This window comes from Phalacrocorax carbo, chromosome 2 (genome assembly GCF_963921805.1).
Source record: "Phalacrocorax carbo chromosome 2, bPhaCar2.1, whole genome shotgun sequence".
NCBI classification, from domain to species: Eukaryota; Metazoa; Chordata; class Aves; order Suliformes; family Phalacrocoracidae; genus Phalacrocorax; species Phalacrocorax carbo.
Genome location: NC_087514.1, coordinates 17,886,710 through 17,907,652, shown reverse-complemented (window position 1 = coordinate 17,907,652; position 20,943 = coordinate 17,886,710). Strand labels below are relative to the sequence as shown.

Below are 20,943 nucleotides of genomic sequence, written 5' to 3'. Positions count from 1 at the left end.
TTAACTTTTAAAGTCATCATTGAATAACAGCAACAAATAGAATGAATCTTTTAAATGAATCAGCTAAACTAGCTGGAAAACAGACAGCAATTGCTATAAAATATAAAAATCCATTAACTTTATTTCATTCCTTCTCTTCCAGAAAACTTCTACTACAGTCAAAAGCAACCTACTTTTCTCACAGACCTCTGTTTACTTTAAAGGAGAAAATATAAACTGAGTATGCAGCAGAGATCAAATGAAGGATGCTAGAAGAAGGTGTCTCTCCTCCAACATTGAGTATTGCTATCTTTCTGTGGAGACACCTGGAGCACATGGTGGTTCAAGGCAAAGCCTGAATCCACTGCAGTGGAGAAAGAGTTATGTGTAAAGGTTTTATTTTTGACCACTGCAGTGAGAAATTAATCTCTCAGTTTCCCATATCCATTCTAAAATGCCCTTGATGGGATGTGTAGAGAAGCAGTAAAACTTCATAGTTACATGGGAAAGAAAGGGATTCAGAACATAGGAAAAAAAAATTAAAACATAGGGCAACAGAGACAACCAAATAAAACACAAAGTGGAGGAGAAGAAAGCCAGGATATAATGGAAAATATTTTTCAACTACAGATCTGAAATTCTGAGACAGGCAGTTCTGGAGGAAATGTTGTGACACTGGAGACACTATTTATTCCATCAAGCCATAAATGAGACCCTATAGCAATCTTTACAAAACCAGGAAAGGGTTGTAAATTAATGTACCTATTACATTAGCAGAATGTGTATGCTACGTAAGCAGAAAGAATATAAACATGTCATTTTCAGTCTCATAGCAGTTAAGTATTTAATTCCAAATTGAACATTATAACTAAAGTGCTGTAGCAAAATTTCTAGCAGGAAAGTAAAAAGCATTTTTACGAAAACCATATTTGATTTTAAAATAGAAAATAAGGTCCTTCTTCCAAGGGAGAAACATCTAAATTAAAAATTTGGACTTGGAAAATATAGATTTTCCTTTACAATTTTTCTCCTTCCCCTACAGACAATCAATTCATGTGTAGTTTTTTTTCCCCTTTCCATCCCCAGAAAAACAAAAAGGAGCCTTTCTAGGAAGAAGAAAACTCTCCACATATATTAAGTTCCACATTTTTAAAAAAATTATTTCAGTAATTAAGTGTAATTTTTCAAAATAGTTTACTGCTCTCTTCAAACACCTCCTATCATATGAAATGAAAAGAAAAAATAGTAATTATGAAAGGATTTTTTGTTACATGAAAGACAGTGAAACATTTAAAATCCAGTATGATGTAACAGAAGTGTGTCAGGTATGTTTTGGAAATCTTCCCTTAACTGATTTAACAAAGGAGAAATCTTTCCAAAATTAGCAAACAAAGATGTAAAATAAATTTTGAAAAATACATGTATCATTCCCATCATGACTTTTTATATACCTTTATCACCCTTACACCACAGATTGTCAGTGGATTTCATACAAAACCCATTGTAACCAATCAGCATCTTCCCACCAGTTTCCATGGGCTTTGAGTCACACCTTTAGTTCCTCTACAAACCATATCCAAACATTCCTATTGAAATAAACAGGATCTACATTTGTTAAGTAATTGAAAACCAAGCTTTTACTTGCATTTCACACAAGGACCGCACAAAGGACCTCTGGAAAACAGCCCCTATCTGAAGCAGACTTGTTCGCATGTAAAAGTACAGAGCTCTTCAGTTTTAGGGGTATTTTTTCCCCAATAGGTATAATAAGCATATATAGGTATTCCAGAAGACATCAGTGTAGAGGTGAAATGCAACTTACCCATGACAACAATAAATGCACAAGTGAGATCTTAAAAAAATGATTTTCAAAAGTGGTAATTTCACAGATAGAAGCTATAAATAGCAAATGGTAAAGTAAAAGACAAAACTATGGGAGGATAGTTAGAGTGGGCTTAGAAAGGTAGGACAGAGACCGATAAAATAATTTTACTAAGGAATGTGGAATGGAATGGAATGAGACATAAATTATAGACAATAATTTGACAGTGAAAGCAATATTGTGAAAAGATGAAGGTACAAATACATTCAGAGCTTATTTTTCATAGGAGAGCCTAGTCAAATCCATTGTTTTCCATTTTAACTGTAAAGAAGAGCAATATCTCCATTTTAAATTTTTGCCCTATCTGTAACCATAATTACAGAATTTATAATACACACCCAGAGAATGAGAAAAGTATATAGTATTTATATGTGGAAAAACAGTGCCTTTCTTATAATAATTTTAATAGTATTTTATTGCAGAAAAAAATCTACTTTAAGTTGCTTACATAGTGACTAATATTATTTTTCATACCTCTGAGTTCCGTACTTTGGCCAGTCAAGAGTTTTACTTGATTTTCCTAATTTTTTGCTTGGCATGGAGCATTTTGTGATGATTTTTTACTTTAAATATTTTTCCAATTCTATATTTAAATATATTTATATTCCCTATAACCACTTGAAATCACAGAAGAAATAAAAATAATTAACAGAAACTCTTACAGCCATGATTCATTTTCACATGGTCCTCTATAACATATTTACAATGACACTGGGACTAGGCAAAGAATATTTTTGCAATTATTAATAATCAAACGCCTATGAGAGGTAATTACCTTGATTAGCATGTCACTGTGACAACCTTTTTCATCCAGGTTATATTTATAGAGCTGGATTATCAAGTACCATACTACATGCTTCCTATGAAGACAGTAACCTAAGAAATTACTTAGTTTAAAGTTTCAAAAACCTATACTTTCACTTAATTCTAGACTTTGCCATAGGAGAAATATTCTGTCACTGGTTACAATTTGAAAATTGTGTTCTTTAATATTTACTGTTGCCTTCAAACTGTACAAGTATTTTTGCAATTTATGAACAGCTACTTTCTAAATGACAACTGAAATACTGCAGTATATGAGTATATGAACATTTACAGAACAGAAATACCCTAGAAGTACAGCTGTTTTCACTCAGGGCTTTGCCACTTTTGTGTATGTAGAGTTCCATTTGGGAGTTTGCATAGGTCTGCTATACCCTTTATAGCATCTATCTCTTCTCATTCCTATCATATCTTACTCGTTGCTTATTAAAGTTTCTCTTTTTTTTTCAAAAAATGGTGTAATAAAAAACATATATCAAAGATGCTTTTTGTCTGTCTGTCTCGCTAGCTAGCTATATGCTACCTCCTCACAACATTCCTCATTTTCATACTTAGTGTTTATTAGTCATCACACCAAGCCCTTTTCATTTCACTTTTTCCAACACCCAATATTCCACCCAAAAATAAAAACTCCATTCTTTTTACATAGATGCTTGTTACTATAAGGAGGTGTTCTCATCAACAACTGTAATCACCTTGCAAAAGACTATTTGAGAAAGGTGATCTGCAGACTTTAGCAATAGATGTCTTTATTGGTTTCTTGCAGGCCATAGATAAGAATGAATAGCATTTGTCCAAGAAAATATTCCTTTTTTATAGTATTAGAAAAGATCTGAAGGAGATAAGGATTCTCTGCTAGCAAGACTCAGTTAAAACTTAGACTACTTATATAGTTTTAGTATGGCAGATGTACAGAAAGTGACTTTAAAGTGTGAGCAAGAAAAGCAAATATGTTTTATCTTAGAACTTCTAATATTGTTTAAAACGGGATAAAATACACATTTCTCTCTATGCACAGTTCATTTCATATTATAAGGAAGCAATATTTAATTAACAAAATTACTTCTGTCTTTTTTTATGTGTGTTATCAAGCTAAGTTTCCTGTACATATTGAAAAGCAGATATGTAGTGTATGTGTTTTACAATGCAAAAATGGAAGCACATTGAAGTAATGTAATTTGGTCAATACCATATCAGAAAATTACAAACATTCATGACTAAATGTGTAAATTCTAATGAAAAACACATTTATGCATAACTATTTATGTCACTACATTTAAGTCCAGAAGACTTGCACTGACTACAGAGGAACTGAGAGCAGATTTGGACATAATTTTTTTGATACTACTAACAAAAAAAGACTCTCTGGGGTTTTGGGTGGTTTTTTGTTTGGGTTTTTTTGGCTTTTTTTGGTGTTTTTTAAATTTTATTTATTTTTTTAGGAAAAGCCACTCTTCCATCTCAACAGATTCAGGATTTTCTAATATTCTGTTGACATTAACTTGTACTTAGGTAAAATAAAATATAACATATTTTATGTTAGCATAAATAATTTGAATAATAAAATATTCACTTCAAGCTGTGCAATGAAATGTAACCCGTAGGAGCGACTTTTCAGTAATAAGCTATCACATTCACAGTTTAAGACAAATATTAGAGAGACAGAGAGAAATGATGTTAATGTGCACACAAACATACATATATATTTGCAGAAATACTCATCTATTCATTTTGGCTGTCTGCAGACATAACATTTAAAATAAAATGATCATGCCATTCTTCAAAAACAATAGAAAAAGCCTATTCATGTAGGAACTAGACATTTGGAGTTTAGTTTAGTAATAGTATATGGCTGTTCTAGATATGTTCTGATTCAATTATCAACCTCATGAGGTATATTTATTGATATTGTCAATTGCAACAATAAAAGGTGAATTTAACAACCAGTTTAAGAGTTACCTTTCTGCCATGTAAGCAAGTCTAACAGTCAGACACTCCTGTAATAGAATGAGTCCTTCCCATAGACTATAACTTTCTGGGACAAGATTATTATTGTGAACTATCATTCTTCCTGCTTTTAAAGCTGAAACATAGGTGGAAGACTAATGGCTACAGTCTGTGCTGGCATGTTGTAGTATAATGTCATATATGTGTGTCGTATATAAGCGGTCTCCACAACAAAAATCAACTTTGTTTTCTAGACTGTTTCAAATCTCATAAAACAATTTAGCAATGCAATGAAAAATGAATAACTAATATTTAGCAGACCTGGTTCTCAGAGATGACCACACTCATCTCCCCATAAAACTGGTATATGCAGTCTTCATCTGTATAATGCTAGCTACCAGCTTTACCAAAGAAGATAATAATTCTTAGCAGCTGTAAAAGAAGTCTTTCTTGTATGACATAAGAAGTCCAGTAAAAAAGCTAGTCCAATATCCATCAGCTATTTCAAAGTAGCCAAACAGGCCATCCCAGTTACTTAGAGAAAGATATCCCATGGGAGGCTTATAATGGGAAAGTCTCTTCCTAAGCTCAGTTAGAAGAAGGTCACTTCCACCTTCAAATAATTATTAATTTTTTTGTTTGTTTGCTGGTTTTGGTTTGGGTTTTAAATCCTAACCATTTAACTTAACTTCCTTGCTAGCTAAATGAATGTCTAACCATTTTTTCCTAACCTCTTAAAATCTTGACTTCTTCACAATAATGTGAGCATAAGTTCAAGAGATTGGTTGCACCTGGTCTTGACAAACACTTTCTTTTATCAGTTTTAATTTTCTACCTTTCAGTCTCCATGTGTATCTAGAAATTTAACGTCATTATCAGAATATTCCCAAGTGTATAGCATGATTGATGTGAGATAGCGTTCTTTCAGCTTTGTGTTTTTAGTCACAGTGCCAAGCATTTTATTGCTTCAATGTATTTTCTTCATAAAGCAAGCTTTTCAGATTAAAAAAAAAAAGAAATTTCAGTTTAAATGTCTTGCCTGCTCAGAACACATCTCTCAGAGCTGAATAGCTATTTAACATTAAATTCTGGTACAGTTTTTTCAATTGTCTTTGTTTCTCTTCTCTACAAGCTTTGCTGTATTTATTGCTGTGTGTCCCTACCCATGTTCAGTACATTTTCATCATTTTACATATCTTCTGTTTACACCTTTGCTGTATTTATTTTTGTTGTTCATTCACTGAAAATTTTATTGTTTAGATTCATTCAGTTCTGTTGTGTATCTCATCATTTTCCACTTTGATTGTTGGTTTGCTGTCATCTTCTTTTTTTTACTTGCCATTTTTTCCCTCCTTCAGTCTGCATTGATGTTTGGTGTTTTTTTTTTTTTCCTTCTAGTTCCTTATCTCTTAATTGCTCTTTGACTAGGACTTATACCTTTTTATTTTCTCTTTCTTTGAAGGGAAGAGTGTCATTTCATTTGGTTTTGTTCATTGGTCCCTAAATTCTCAAGTGAAATTCCTTTCTTTCTTCTCTTTTCATGCAAACAGTGAAGAAAGCTAGAGAACAGTGAATCAGCTGAAAGAAAAATCAATGGCTCAGTGATCAGCGGTTTGAAGGTGTTTCCAAAGTGCTGAATCCTTAATTTGATCCTAATTAGCTCACAGTTTCTGCTCTGGTTGCCAATTTGGACAGAAAGTGAACAGTGACAAGAGAAGAAAACTACATGTACTTAGGGCATAATAAACAGTCTGAGCAAAGAAAAAAACCTCAAAGAGCTACAGTTACCTCTGATGATAATGGAAACTTTTTGAGGTTCAGTAAATGGTCCATTGTCTCCATACCAACAACTCTTGGTCTCCATCAATATTCAAAAACCACTTAAACAGGAAAGTGAAAAAGGAAGCTTTGTACATTTTCAGTTGTCAACGTTAGTTGCGAATGAAGACCTGAATGACTGCAGATGTTCCACTCTGACATGTCTTAAAGGCTTAATAACCAAATAGTCAGAGACTTTGTTCCATCAGATTTAATATAGAACTTCACAGAGTTGCCAGTTTTTCTTTATTTTATTAGTACTGAGTCTGCTACTTTGAGTATGGTTATGACAGTAGAAGAAAGGTACAAAACTAACTTGGAGGGTAACTAATAACAGGATTTGTAATGGCAATAATATAAGCCAAATTATAACAATACTCAGAAGGGTCTTTATATGGTGTAAGTAAACAAGGCACTGTTCATATAAGAACGTACAAAGAACAAAACGGTACACATGCATGAAGTAAAATGAAGCTACATACAACAAAGCTTGGATTCAACAAGGAGAATCAACACACCATTGTGGCATTTTGACCAGACAAGACATCTGCACTAGCTCTGGGCACCCTGTACTACATCTTGTAGTACTGTAGATCACCTAAAGACATAGAAAGTGGGAAAGGAAAAAGCAAGTAAAACAAGTCTTAAAGTTGGGAAATTCAGTAAGTGGAAACCCTGACGTAGCAGAAGTGGAGGAAGAAGGAGACAAAAGCAAGATAAAAATGTGGGGCTTTGTTTGTCTTCTGGTTTTGATGAGTTCATACGAGAAAGATTGGAGCACTGGCTAACAAATAATAGCATAATAGTTTCCCGAAAAAAATAAGGTAACAAGTCTGGCTGGGAGATAGTAATGGATGTAACATAGATATAAACCTTCAAAAAGAATTAAGGTTAAAGTTTTAAGGACCAGAAGAAGGAAAGAGTCTGAGTCAGAAGAAAAGATTACTGTAGCTACCAGGGTGACATTAGGTGACATGTAACAAGCTGGAGGTTGCACTAATGCTAGCAGCATAGCCTAATTGCTGCCTGTTTGACCCAGACTTCTCTCTGTTAAAAGGAAAAACACATATTCAGCATAGTTAGAATAAGAAATGGAAAAAATAGCAGATCTATTGAATGAGGACGCTGGAAGATCTGTTATTGCCAACATTAATTCTTTTGCTAGCCTTCCTTCCTCATAAAATGTCTGTAAGATAATTTTGACAATTTAGCACATGTAAGATCTAAATTATAATTATTCCACTATAAAAATAGAAAGTTTTATAGGCAAAATCTAGTCTTCCAGAAATAAATTTTTTTTTAAATTGGTAATTGTTAGTAATTTACTTAGTGCTATTTAATTTTATGTACAAAAAAAAAAATAATAAAATGAGTAAAGTGTTGTTGATTTTACTCTGGGGTTTTTTGTTGTTTGATTTGTTTTGTTTTAATTTATCCCATGCCCTGAATGTTTTTACATAAAATTTTAGATGTAGAAAAAAAATGGATGATGCTAGCATTTTGACACTGTAAAATCAAAATAAATTATTCAGAGAAAGTATACCTTAAATTTTTGACTGGTTTTGAGCTAAAACACAATGTTTGATTATGTTGTCAGTAATACCTGGCACATTTATGAAGGAGAGACTGTTATCTGACAATGCTATCAGGCCAGGAGCAGGCACTGATGGGGTGACAGCAAGGTGCTCAACTCATCTATGTGGGTGTTCCCTTACCAGCTGGGGAAAGCATTCAGCCTGCTCCTACTGTGGTCCTCTTGACCACCAAAGCAAGTCCAACTCCTATGGCATGGTCAGAGCAGCCAGTTTGCCTTCTTGTCCTGGCATGTCCGAGTGCTCCATGCCCTTTTCGGTTAACATAACTTCAGTCTCAAGGCAAGTAAGCAGCCATCTCACCTGCCTGCAACTCTAATGATATTTAATATTAATTGATATTAAGGATTTGTTGTAATTTTATGTATTTCTACTCCCAACTATTTTGTCTGCTGTTCATCAGTTGGATAGACAGTACCAGCCATTCTAAGTGCAGCAATATCTGTTATTCCTTATGATATGGAATAAAAAAAATAAAGCATTTTAGTTTTATCTAAGTTTAGTTTTGAACTTATTCCTCTGTTATGTGATAACTATTTCTTTTTTGAGTAGTTTGCAGTACGATTATCAAAGTATGACTTTGTTTGTTTTGTACCAAATTCAAACTTTTGGAAGTACTAAGGTGAGCATACCCAATTACATTCAACACTAGGAATGTCCTGAAATCTTAAAGATCTACTTATTAATCTTTTGAAAACTTCTTTTCCCTTTAAGTGGTTGGGGAGTAAATGTTAAAAATTGAGGCCTACTCAGGGAATCAGATGTTATAGGAGAAAGCAATTCATTGATAGAGAAGGAGCAGTGGATGTGTCCCAAAATTGCAGCGAATTTCTCCTATGCAGCTCAGAAGCACTAATCAGGTAACCTGTACATTTGATTCTTGTTAGCCTCAGCAGGGAATGAAGATGAAAGGATGATTCACTTTGCTTAAAGGCAAGAGATCAGAACAGATGAGTATTAGCTCACCATTTAAACACTGAGAATGTTAAAGCTTCCTTCCATTCAAATTTCCTGAGAGGAAAGTAACCATGAGTAGGTAGAGAAAAGCTGTTAATTCATTCAATTAAATCTTTGCATGCAGTGACCGTATCAACATTTAAAAATATCTCTGCAGATACATGCTGGTCTTGCAAGCTCTCAAACACATGCAAAATATATATTTATTAAGTGTTCAGAAATTCCAGTTTGTGACAGTTTGTCACACCTCCACTTCTCATGATTTTTAGACAAACACATTCATAATTCTTTTCAGTCATGCAAACAAATGAACACCTGGCAGAAAATGATTACACCTTTTTGCTGACAGTGAGTCTTTCCATGTCTGTCCTTTTGAAGACCACACATAGTGAAATTTTCTGGTGTTTTTTTACCAGAACATTCTGGTAGACTTGTAATTTTCTAAATAATTTTATTTTTAACATTAGAAAATATATAGTTTCGGCTACTACAAAATTGCTTCCTGAACATAAATATATGAAAGGTTCTTTTAGTCAACACAAGGAGACAGAAATATACTGGATTGAATTATTCAGTTTATGCCAGTACAAGTGCAGCAGGTATGCATTTTTTTCCTGTATTTAAAACAGATCTGAATTGGTTTCATTGATTTTGATGCAATGTTAATTTTGTGATGAATATTTAAATGTCAAGTCAATTAACTAGTTAGGTACTGGTAATTTTGGAAAATATATTCCGTTGGAACTGTGAACAGAGCTTGGGTATATAATCACAAGTTATTATTCATTTATTTGAAGCTATTTCTAATATCACACTGCAAGTTGGAGTAACTATTTAGAGCAAAAAAATATATTTTAGAAAACTGTTGAGTATGAAATCTCTTTTAAAAGCAGTCTTCAATTCTAAGCACCTTACTCTAAAAAAAAGAACAACAAACCAAACATACTCTTTGGTATTTACTGATAGTATATTATGCGTTATCCTATGAAATTTCTTATTAAAAAGTGGAAAACAAAATATTATCCAAGTTGTAAAGTAAAATACTTGCAAGGAAATGTCAGAATTGAGGTTGCCATTCTCTCACTCACCTACATAGGCACCGTACCACTGCCAATAATAGTGCTGTTTAAAATTAATTGTGGTTTCCATATGACTATTCAAGAAGTGACGTGAAGAGTACCCAATGAATAATTCATATAGTTAGTCCCATACTTTGTTTTGAATTATAATCTAAATCTTGCTTTAAAGGTAAGCATTAAATAAATTTCTCACAGATTTTTTCTATGCATTGTCAGGACTCTGAGGAAACCAATAGACCTTCCTGGCCCTGAGCAGCCTCAGCTGGGACTCCTGCCCACCACTGCCCATGGGTCCTGGGACTCCATTTCAGTGCACCCTGAGGCATCCAGACCTTACTACAGTTCTGTTCTTGTCCCTGCCTGCAGTATGAGCCTCTTCGCCCTACTCTGTGGGGAGCTTAGCTGTCCATGTTTATTTTTCCTCACAGCTGCCCTCTTTGGACCTGGTTCATCACTTGCTGTGTAGGGTGCTGTTGATGGACCCTGTTAGCAGTCCCTGGCTCTGTCCTCCATGTGCAGCCCCTGCAGGATTCTGCCTGTCAATGAGAACACAGTGTGAGCAGGGTCACCCTTGGCTCCTGACTTGTGGCCCTCATGGACCAGCCCTGCTCCTGCCACTCCCTAATATATGGCAGTAGTACTAAGCTACTACAGGGAGTTATTTACAAGTTATACTAAAAATATTTTCATAACATGTAAGAGGTATCATCAGATGATTCCAACTGGCTTTTGCAAAGCAGCTGATTTATGTGATGTTTTATCAGTTTAAATCATACCTCCCATTAACTTAATTTAAAAGTAACAATTCTTATCACTAATGCGAACAAAACTCTTGTTTCTCAAGCTGGGCACCCAGAATATTGAAAACATATTATTGATATGCATCTTCAAAAAGCTTGGCTGAAACGATTCATCTAGCAACACACAAAAATTATATGAAAAGCAGAAATTTTTAAAAAATGGAACAGGCGTTCTATGTGAAAATACAAAACTTAGAAAAGCAGTCAGAAGTATTAGCTACTTTCCAAAATAAGGTGTATTCAAAGTTGCAATTCAAAAGTAATTATAGAAAACCAAACCCTGTTGTGGTTTGGTGGGGTTTTTTTGGGTTTCTCTTTTTTTTTGAGGGAGCTAGATGTGTAAGTGTGAAAGAAAGGCTACACAAAAGTCATGAAGATGAACAGGGAGGGCAACAAGAAAGTCCTAAAAATAGGCAGTTTCTATGACATGACCCAGAAAGACTCCCAAGTACAAAATTTTGCTGAAAACCTGGCTCAAATACTTTAAGTAATACTATCTTTCTGCAAAAAGATCTTTTTGTAGGTGATTACAAATATGATTTATGGAAAGTTAGTAATTTTTTTTGCATTTAGTTCACAGCTTTAAGCTATTCTATATTTTCTCTATTCATAGTTTGAGGCAAAGATCTAGCATATTAAGTATGCTAAATCAAGCATACACAGTAACACAAGTTGAAACTGTAATAATGACTGTACGCTTTCTGTAATGGCCATATCTGAACGGCTTCTTTTCCATTTGTTACTTTTTAGCTGTTATTTAAGGCATCTAAACCAGTTAAGGCTGTTAGGCGTTCACTGAAGACAGTCAATGACCGCAAATTTCAACAAGATTCAATTTTGAGAACAATTAAACAAGGAAGTACAAAACTGGATAACGATGGAATCAGAGGTCATGAGCTTCACTAATAGCCCAAATGCAAAATCTTTTTCAGCCATACAGAAACCTCTTTCAATCAAAATATTGAAGTAGAAAAAGAATTAGAGTGACCTTGTCTGAGACAATTTTTTAGCTGTTCAGTTATATATTTTATAAATACACCTGTGTAGTCCCCTGAAAACATTTTTGTCTGTTACAAAATTAAGGGGAGGGTGACTTGTGTAATCTCGTTACACTTTCATTAATGTCACAAAGTAAATTGATAAAATCCACTGTCATCCTAGAGAGAAAGTTTCCACAAGCAACTGTAAAACTTTACTTATTTAAGTAAAATCTTTTGCAAAAAGAAGACTCTAGGAAGCATCACCTTAATACTTGCTACAGCAATCTGAGAAAATAAACGTCACCATGAAAGATTTAGTAAAGCTTTCATAATTTCACTATCACACTTTCATAATTTAAAAGCCAATTCTCCGTGCACACAAATGTGTATAATATTTCTACTGAATCCACACGCTGGCCCAGCAAGACCTTGTAATTCTTGCAAAAGTAGTCTATTTCAACACCGATATTGAGGCTTAATCACCTTTCCTTTTTAAATGCCAACTTATTCTATTCTCTTCTACACAACTCCTTATCCTTTTCCTCACCAGAATGTAGTAGCATCCTAAAATCACAATGGCAAAATTTTTGAGCATGCCAGACTTCCTTGACTTTCTTCTCAATATACTGACATTTTAAAAAAATGTAACCCAAAGCTCCAACTTTGAAAGCTGAGTTTAATACAAAAAGAATCCTGCATGCATGTATCTATGTATGTAGATAGATATCTATATATATTATGTGTACAGGTAGATATACATAGATATGAACATACACATGCACACAAATATATATAAACCTTCTCAGTAGCTTGATCATGACATACAAAGAAAAAAATTCTGCCTTTGCAAGATATTATTTTCCTCTTCTATCTTCCTAGCTTCCTTCACCTGTTTTCTCTGATGCTTATTAAAACTGTAAGTTGGTAAGAACCATAAGTTCCTAAGCGTAATAATTGTTTATTTCTTTTGCACTTGTGCAGCACATGGTTCACATACTCTTTGAGATTATGATTTAAAGTGGATTCACCAAGAGAATTCTTGACTGACAGTGAGGGCCTTTTTGGACTCCTCTGCATAAATTTTGTCTTTTAAGGTAACGGCAAAAAAGAAGAAAAAATACATGTTGTTTTTTCTTGTAAAAGACAACCCACAAATCTTTTATGTATGGGGCCCCTCTTTCCTGTAGCTGCTATCAGAATAGCACACAAACATTCATGAACCTGGAAATACAAATGTAAACACAGAAATACAAAGAAAAACAATTTAATTAGAGATTCTTTTCTCCATATCTGCTGGGCAACACCAACAGCAGCAGAGAGAGGAGTGAAAATATGTGAAAGGAACAACCCTGCAGACACCAAGGTCAGTGAAGAAGAACAGGGAGGAGGTGCTCCAGGCACCAGAGCAGAGATTCCCCTGCAGCCTGTGGTGAAGACCATGGTGAGGCAGGCTGTCCCTCTGCAGCCCATGGAGGTTAACAGTGGAGCAGATATCCACCAGCAGCTCATGGAGGACCCCACACCAGAGCAGGTGGATGTGCCTGAAGGAAGCCATGACCCCATGGGAAGCCCATGCTGGATCAGGCTCCTGGCAGAACTTGCAGACCCATGGAGAGAGGAAACCATGCTGGAGCAGGTTTTCTGGCAGGACCTGTGACCCTGTGGGAGGCACCCATGCTGGAGCTGTTCATGAAGAACTGCAGCCTGTGGGAAGGACTCACATTGGAGAAGTTCATGGAGAACTGTCTCCCATGGGAGGGACCCCACGCTGGAGCAGGGGAAGAGTGTGAGGAGTCCTCCCCCTGAGGAGGAAGGAGCAGCAGAAGCGGCGTGTGATGAACTGACCACAACCCCCATTCCCTCTCCTCCTGCGCCTCTTTGGGGGAAGGAGGTAAAGAATTCACAAGTAAAGTTAAGTCTGGGAAGAAAGTAGGGTTGGTGGGAAGGCACTTTAAGCTTAAGTTTTTATTTTCTTATTACCTAGTCCGATTTGATTAATAATAAATTAAATTAAATTTCCCCAAGTTGAGTCTGTTTTGCCCGTAACAGTAATTGCTGAGTGATCTCCCTGTTCTTATCTTGTCCCATAAGCCTTTCATTATATTTTCTCTCCCCTGTCTAGCTGAGGAGGAGTGATAGAGCAGCTTTGGTGTACACCTGCATTCCAGCCAGGGTCAACCTACCGTATTACTCATTTGACAAACAGAATTCACATCCTGCACAGATACGAGATGAAGAATTTTACTGTTCTAATTTCCTTCTAGTAACATGTTACAGTTTCTTTATAGTGGACAGATGCTGAATTGTTACACAATAGCTAAATAAAATAAATATTATTAAAGGGAATCAACACTTGCCATATAATATTATGAAAACTCTTCCCTTTATTGGACCAGCCCCATGCAAAATAAAATTAAACTGGATGTTCCCTGATTAGGAATATACATTACATTCTTCTTCACAGTATCATAGAAGCATAGACTCATAGAATGGTTTGGGTTGGAAGGGACCTTTAAAGGTCATCTAGTTCCAATCCCTCTATCATGGGCAGGGATACCTTTCACTAAGTCAGGTTACTCAGGGCCCCATCCCACCTGACCTTGAACACTTCCAGTGACAGAACATTCACAGCTTCTCTGGGTAAACTGTGCCAGTGTTTCACCACCCTCATTGTAAAAAATTTCTTCCTCATATCTAATGTAAATCTACCCTCTTTCATATTGAAAATGTTGCCCCTTGGTCAGGGGCTTTACCAGGCCTGGGTAAAAAGTCTCTCTCCATCTTTCTTATGAGCACCTTTAAATATTGAAAGGCCACAATAAGGTCTCCCCAGAGCCTTCTCCAGGCTGAAGAGCCCCAACTCTCTCAGTCTTTCTTCATAGAAGAGGCATTTCAGCCCTCTGATAATTTTCATGGTCCTCCTCTAGACCCATTTTGACAGGTCCATGTCTTTCTTGTGCTGAGGACCCCAGAATTGGACACAGTACTCCAGATGGGTTCTCACAAGAACAAAGCAGAGGGGAAAAGTCATGTCCTGCAACCTGCTCACCATGTTTCTTTTGATGCAGCCCAGGATACGATTGTCTTTCTGGGCTGCAAGTTCACACTGCTGGCTCATTTCCAGTTTTTCATCCACAGACATCCCCAAGTCCTTCTCCACTGGGCTGCTCTCAATCCATTCATCCCCCAATCTATACTGATGCTGGGGATTGCCCTGACCCAGGTGCATGTCCTTGCACTTGACCTCATTAAACCTCATGAGATTCTCACAGGCCCACTCCTCAAGCCTGTCAATATCCTTCTGGATGGCAACCCTTCCCTCAAGTGAATCAACAGCACCACTCAGCTTGGTGTCTTCTGCAAACTTGCTGAGGGTGCACTCAATCCCACTGTCCATGTCATTAACAAAGATATTGAATAGTATTGGTCCCAGTATGGATCCCTGAGGGACACTGCTTGTTACTGATCTCCATTTGGACATTAAGCCACTGACTGCAACTCTTTGGTTGTGGCCATCCAGCCAATTCCTTATTCATCCAATAGTCCACCCATCAAAGCCATACCTCTCCTATTTAGCAACAATGATGTTGTGTGGGTCCATGTCAAAGGTCTTACAAAAGTCTGGTTAGATGACAACTTGGTTTACAGAAGTCAAGATAGATGATAAATATAACTAACAAATGTATGAACCACATATTCGTTGCTATTGCAGAATTATCATGTATCCCTCAAGCTTCAACCTTCCAGAACTCTGAAGTAGACACTGATAAAAAATGTTCTGTGACCCTTCACGCTCTTGATTTTTCAAACTGTTTTTTTTCACTCTTGTTATCCCTTTGTGTTAAAAGATATTTATATACAAATGCAGAAAAAATACCTATTCTTTCTGTCTTAAATACATTACCTTCTTCTGATCTCTCTTGAAAGATTGGCAAAGATTACAAAAGTTCCACCTCTACTAGATCATGCAAACTGAGACCTCCACAATCTCATATTCACTTTACCTTCATTTATCTATGCTCATATGCTTCTTAATTAATTATATTTTTTGAGACAAGTTTTATATGAAGGCTAGATTAATTTTAGCACTTATTTTAGAATTAAAGCACAGAATTTTTTTTTTTTAATTTTAAGATATTTATGATTAATTAAGGAAAGTGCACCTTAAAGTCTAAATAAGAAAGAATCCATAAGTTAAAAACATTAGATTTAACTATTTTCTCGGGTATTTCTAAGATATGTAAACAAGTTACTTTTTAATAATGTTTATTCTTTACCTTGTCCTAAAGTTTGCAGGATGAGGATGCCCATCATATAATGACAAATAATCATATTCTTCTTCTAGAGCAAAAGACTGAAAGACGATCTGTATTCTGTTTCTTTCTTCTGCTATTATAACCCATGTACAGTTTGCACCATTTGGATATCCATACGGGAAACCAGGGCTTTCTATAGTGCCGTTAAGTCCTTTTAAAGTTCCACCACAGGTATAAATAAATCCTAAAAAAAACCCAAGGAAACAAAAGTTAGCAATCCATTTTTATATCAACCGTCAATAAAATACATCATTGGAATTAATGATTTCTAAAAGATTATCAAAATACTTCTTTACAAGTTCTGTCTTTAGAAAGGTAAAGACCATGTTTTAATACAAATCCTGGCTGCTTAATGCAAAACAACCCCACCCACCTAACAAATGTGTTTTCCATACTGTTTATGTAAAGACATATGGTAGCTTCTTTGAAAATAAATATGTATAAACAACATTTATGGTTAAATTTGGTCAGCTATGAGGCAAAGTGTGTACATCAATTCCCTTTTTTTGTAAAAAGGAAGAGAAGCAGCCAGACCAAAATAAATGAATCTTCTTTTGGTACAGGTGTGATACAGATTATATCTATTAACTTCTGCTGCTCCTCACCAGATTTTGGGATTGATAGAGGCTGAAAGGCTATTTATTATGAGCAAATTTTTTCCAATCAATAATTTTGGTTTATGAAAGCTGTGTACTTAAAGACTCAATGTGAAATAGCCATCTGTTGCATCATTATATTATCTGATGTATATAACTGCATTGTGTATTTGTAACCAGATAGAACTTAGTAAGATTTTCTATATCTAAATAAAATATTAAGATTAACAGTTTACGTGTTTTGACTGTCCCTAAGTGGGTGTTGTGGTTTAACCCCAGCAGTCAGCTAAGCTGTCCCCTCCCATACAGCCACTCGCTCACTCTCCCTCAGTGGGATGGGGAGAGAATTGGGAAGGTTGAGAGAAAATTCGTTGGTTGAGGTAAAGGCAGTTTAATAGGTTAAGCAAAAGCTGAACACATAAACAAAGCAGAATAAAAAATTCATTGGCTACTTTAGCAGGCAAGTGTTCAGTCATTTCCAGGAAAACAGGGCTCCTTCACATGTAACAGTTACTTGGGAAGGCAAACGCCATAACTCTGAACATCCCCCTTCCTCCTTCTCTCCCTCAGCTTTTATCATTGAGCATGATATCATATGGTATGGAATATCCCTTTTGTCGGTTGGGGTCAGCTGTCTGGGCTGTGTCCCCTCCTAGCCTCTTGCCCATCCCCAACATATTTGCTGGGAGGGGCAGCATGAATAACAGAGGAGGTCAATTTACTTTTTATATAGAAAATATATTTTCTGAGAAAAAAAGTAGAAAAAAAGAATAATTATAAAAAGATCACCCCCGAGTCACTGTGTCCTGGCAGGGCAGGTCCTTTTCTATACTCTTGCTTTCAGTTCTAATGCTCAGTTACAGCTGTTCCTACCTCCTTTAGGTCCTTAGGATATATTTTTCCTTTCTACCAGCTTTGCAGTCTGACTGTAGTTCTCCACTACAACCTATCTCCAGGCTTTCTTCTCTTATTAAGGCTGAGACACTTGGGTTTGTTCAGCCTGCAGAAGAGAAGACTGAGGGGGCATTTAATAAATACCTTTAAATATCTAAAGGGTGGGTGTCAGAACAATGGGTCTAGACTCTTTTCAATAGTGCCCAATGACAGGACAAGGGGCAATGGGCACAAGTTGGAACACAGGAAGTTCCACATCAATATGAGAAAAATAATCTTTCCTGTGAGGGTGCCAGAGCAGTGGAACAGGCTGCCCAGGGAGGCTGTGGAGTCTCCTTCCCTGGAGACATTCAAACCCCACTTGGACGCGTTCCTGTGCCCCCTGCTCTGGGTGTGCCTGCTCAAGCAGGGGGGTTGGACAAGACAATCTCCAGAGATCCCTTCCAACCCCTACCATCCTGTGATTCTGTGATCCTTAAATATTAGATCGGTTTTCCTGCTTTGTCTTTTGCACCCCTGAAAATTCTTTTCCTCAAGTGTGCTCAGAGCAAGCCCTAGCAGGCACATTTCATCAACTGAGAGAGAAAGCATAAAATGCTCAGCATGCTCTTTCAGAGAAACACGATACACATTTCATAACAAACTACAGACAAACCAACCAGATGCTGACTCTTTAATTATGCACATATGTATATATTTGAGCTCATTAAATCATCTTTGCGGCACATTCACAAGCTTGTCTTCATGTTGAGCATTTAAATGTGCAGAAACCCCTTTCTCTGATGTACCACACAGAACTCTCTTAAGATTTTACACTTTGTATTGCTACACTGTAAAGTAACTTTTCTTGACAACAGAAGAGGGAAGCATCCAATATTTTTATCTTGGCTTTTTCATATTTATCTCCAATGATGAGAAAAGATGCCTCTTATGAAGTGTGATTACTCTTTACTACAAATAGCATATCATAGATGTTTAGGACGGAGAGGGAATGGAAGATCCTCCTGGAAAGTAATTAGGACTTTGCTTGCCTCATCTGACATTAGAGAATTTATTTTCATATCAGTGCCTACATATTTTCATTTGTTATCAACTTTCATTGCTAGAGGTCTGTTTTATTTCTTTCTGCATCTCTGCATACTCAAACTATTTTAAAATCTCCTTTATGTGTTATTATTTATTATCTAAGCTTAGCTGTTTTATTTAGCACTTTAAAAATCATTTGGAATACAGTTTCTGTGCAAGCCACTTTATAAAACTAAACTATTTACTCCTCATAAGATCTTCATCCTAGAAAACTAGCACTTCCCGCCAAATACAGTCACTGGAATAAGAATTTTAAAATAGCAAAGTGTGCATATATTTATCGATTTAGTTTTTCCTATAAATCTCTTGCTGATGCCTACTTCAACTGAATTAGAGAAAAAACTTAGAGAGACTTGAAAATTAAATAGGATGTACTGTTAATTTCTATGCATCTCTCCAGACCAAGTGTGGAAAACAGAGTGTGAACTTTGGCTCAGTGTCATAATAGAGCTTCATAATTCAGAACCTGTGTCACGGCTGCTGTATCTGAGTTGGGATAGCTATTAATTACATATGTACTATTCTGTTAATTCAATGCAAGCTATAGAGAAAAACTCAAATAATAGGTCTTCTGTGACCAAAATAAAATTATACTTTTCCAAAACAAAAAGAACCCAGCCAAAAAAATTAGAAAGTGCCTTAGGAGATGATACAGTACTTATTAAGGAACATAATGTTTCATATTGGATCCAATAATTGTTCCTATCCATACAAATATATATGAAATATAAACTTCCATGACACATAAAAGTTCCACTTACTCCTTTTACTCAATATTCAAACTGTAACAAAAGAGAATTATTCATATGCTGCAAGATGATATAACTTGGGTACTTTTCAACAATGACTAGCAAAATATAAGACAGCTATGCATGTGCCAGAAGATACATTTTTAATTCCAAGAATAGAAAAAGTAAACAATTAAGTTTGATTTTGATAGGTTTACTCTTTTAGTCTGTAAAATAAAAAAATATCATGGCAACAGAATCCATACAACATGCACTTTAATCTCTACTTTCATATGTTAATCCATTCTGTAATGCTTTTCACCTTGGCAGACCAACATGGTTACATTCAAAATAGACAACATGCTTTAACTGACTGGTCTGATCAAATGTTGAAGACAAGACATTTATTTTCACGAGGCAAATTCATGCTGAAAAAACTAGTAAAACATACTGTTATCTTTTTCATCTAGATTTCAGAACTTGCATGCAAAACAGAATTTACTTGCAAACTGTTCTTCATTAGAGGTTTGATTCAAAACAAGAGATAGAGAATTTTGAAAAGCTTGAAGTTAGACTAGAAAAGAAAAATACTTGTTCAAGTAAGTGTGAAGATGAACACCATGACTGGTGATATTCTCTTAATAGTATGAGTCAAAGTTTCCATTGTATTGTTTTCTACCAGATTTTAAAATTCAGATGTTTATTTCTCATCAATTTTACATGGATATATATGTCTTGAAATCATAAACCACTACCTCTCTTCCTGATTTCAGTCATCCTCTGATTCATTGTGGGATTACAGTAAGCATCATTAACACCTATCCTTACTTAATCTATTTATTCAACTTTCATTGGCTTTTAACAAAGCAAGTAATACTTAATGCCATATCCATACCCCTTGCCCTTGGATGTCCCACAACTATACTTACTCAGTACACTACAAGATTGTCTTTTGCTTTTTCTTTTCCTCCTGACCATTCAATCATACTGTTTATTAACATATTCCCACACCTCTCACCTTTCAAGTACTCCGCACCTTTTCTTTAATCTCCTTTGTTTAATGTATTCTTTAACAGCAGTCATCACCATAATTATACTGTGCATTGATTAACACACTCACACATTTCTAAGTTGCTTGTGTATTTCCTTTTAAAGAGGTATTTAATAATTGCTGTCATTTACTTAAGAGAAAACTGAGAAAATGGAAGATGAGTTGTTTGCATGGTGCTTTTTTCTTCTGTATTTTTTCTTACATCACAATCTTCTTTCATCACTTTCACTTGCACCCATCTTAAAGCACAGTAAATTTTACCTTAAAGTACTTCTTAGTGTCCTGGTTTTGGCTGGGATAGAGTCAATTTTCTTCCTAGTAGCTGGTATAGTACTCTAGTTTGGATTTAGTATGAGAATAATGTTGATAACACACCGACGTTTTAGTTGTTGCTAAGTAGTGCTTACTCTACGTCA

The 20,943-nt window shown here is 35.6% G+C and overlaps 1 protein-coding gene across 1 annotated transcript in view; it reads right to left on the bottom strand.

Annotated features, from left to right (window-relative positions):
- The window catches only part of CSMD3 (CUB and Sushi multiple domains 3), a 669,880-nt gene that overhangs the window by 614,596 nt on the left and 34,341 nt on the right, over window positions 1-20,943 (bottom strand). Inside the window, exon 4 of the mRNA XM_064441769.1 lies at window positions 16,134-16,356. Coding sequence (XP_064297839.1) covers window positions 16,134-16,356 — 223 coding nt within the window. The remainder of the gene's footprint in view (window positions 1-16,133; window positions 16,357-20,943) is intronic.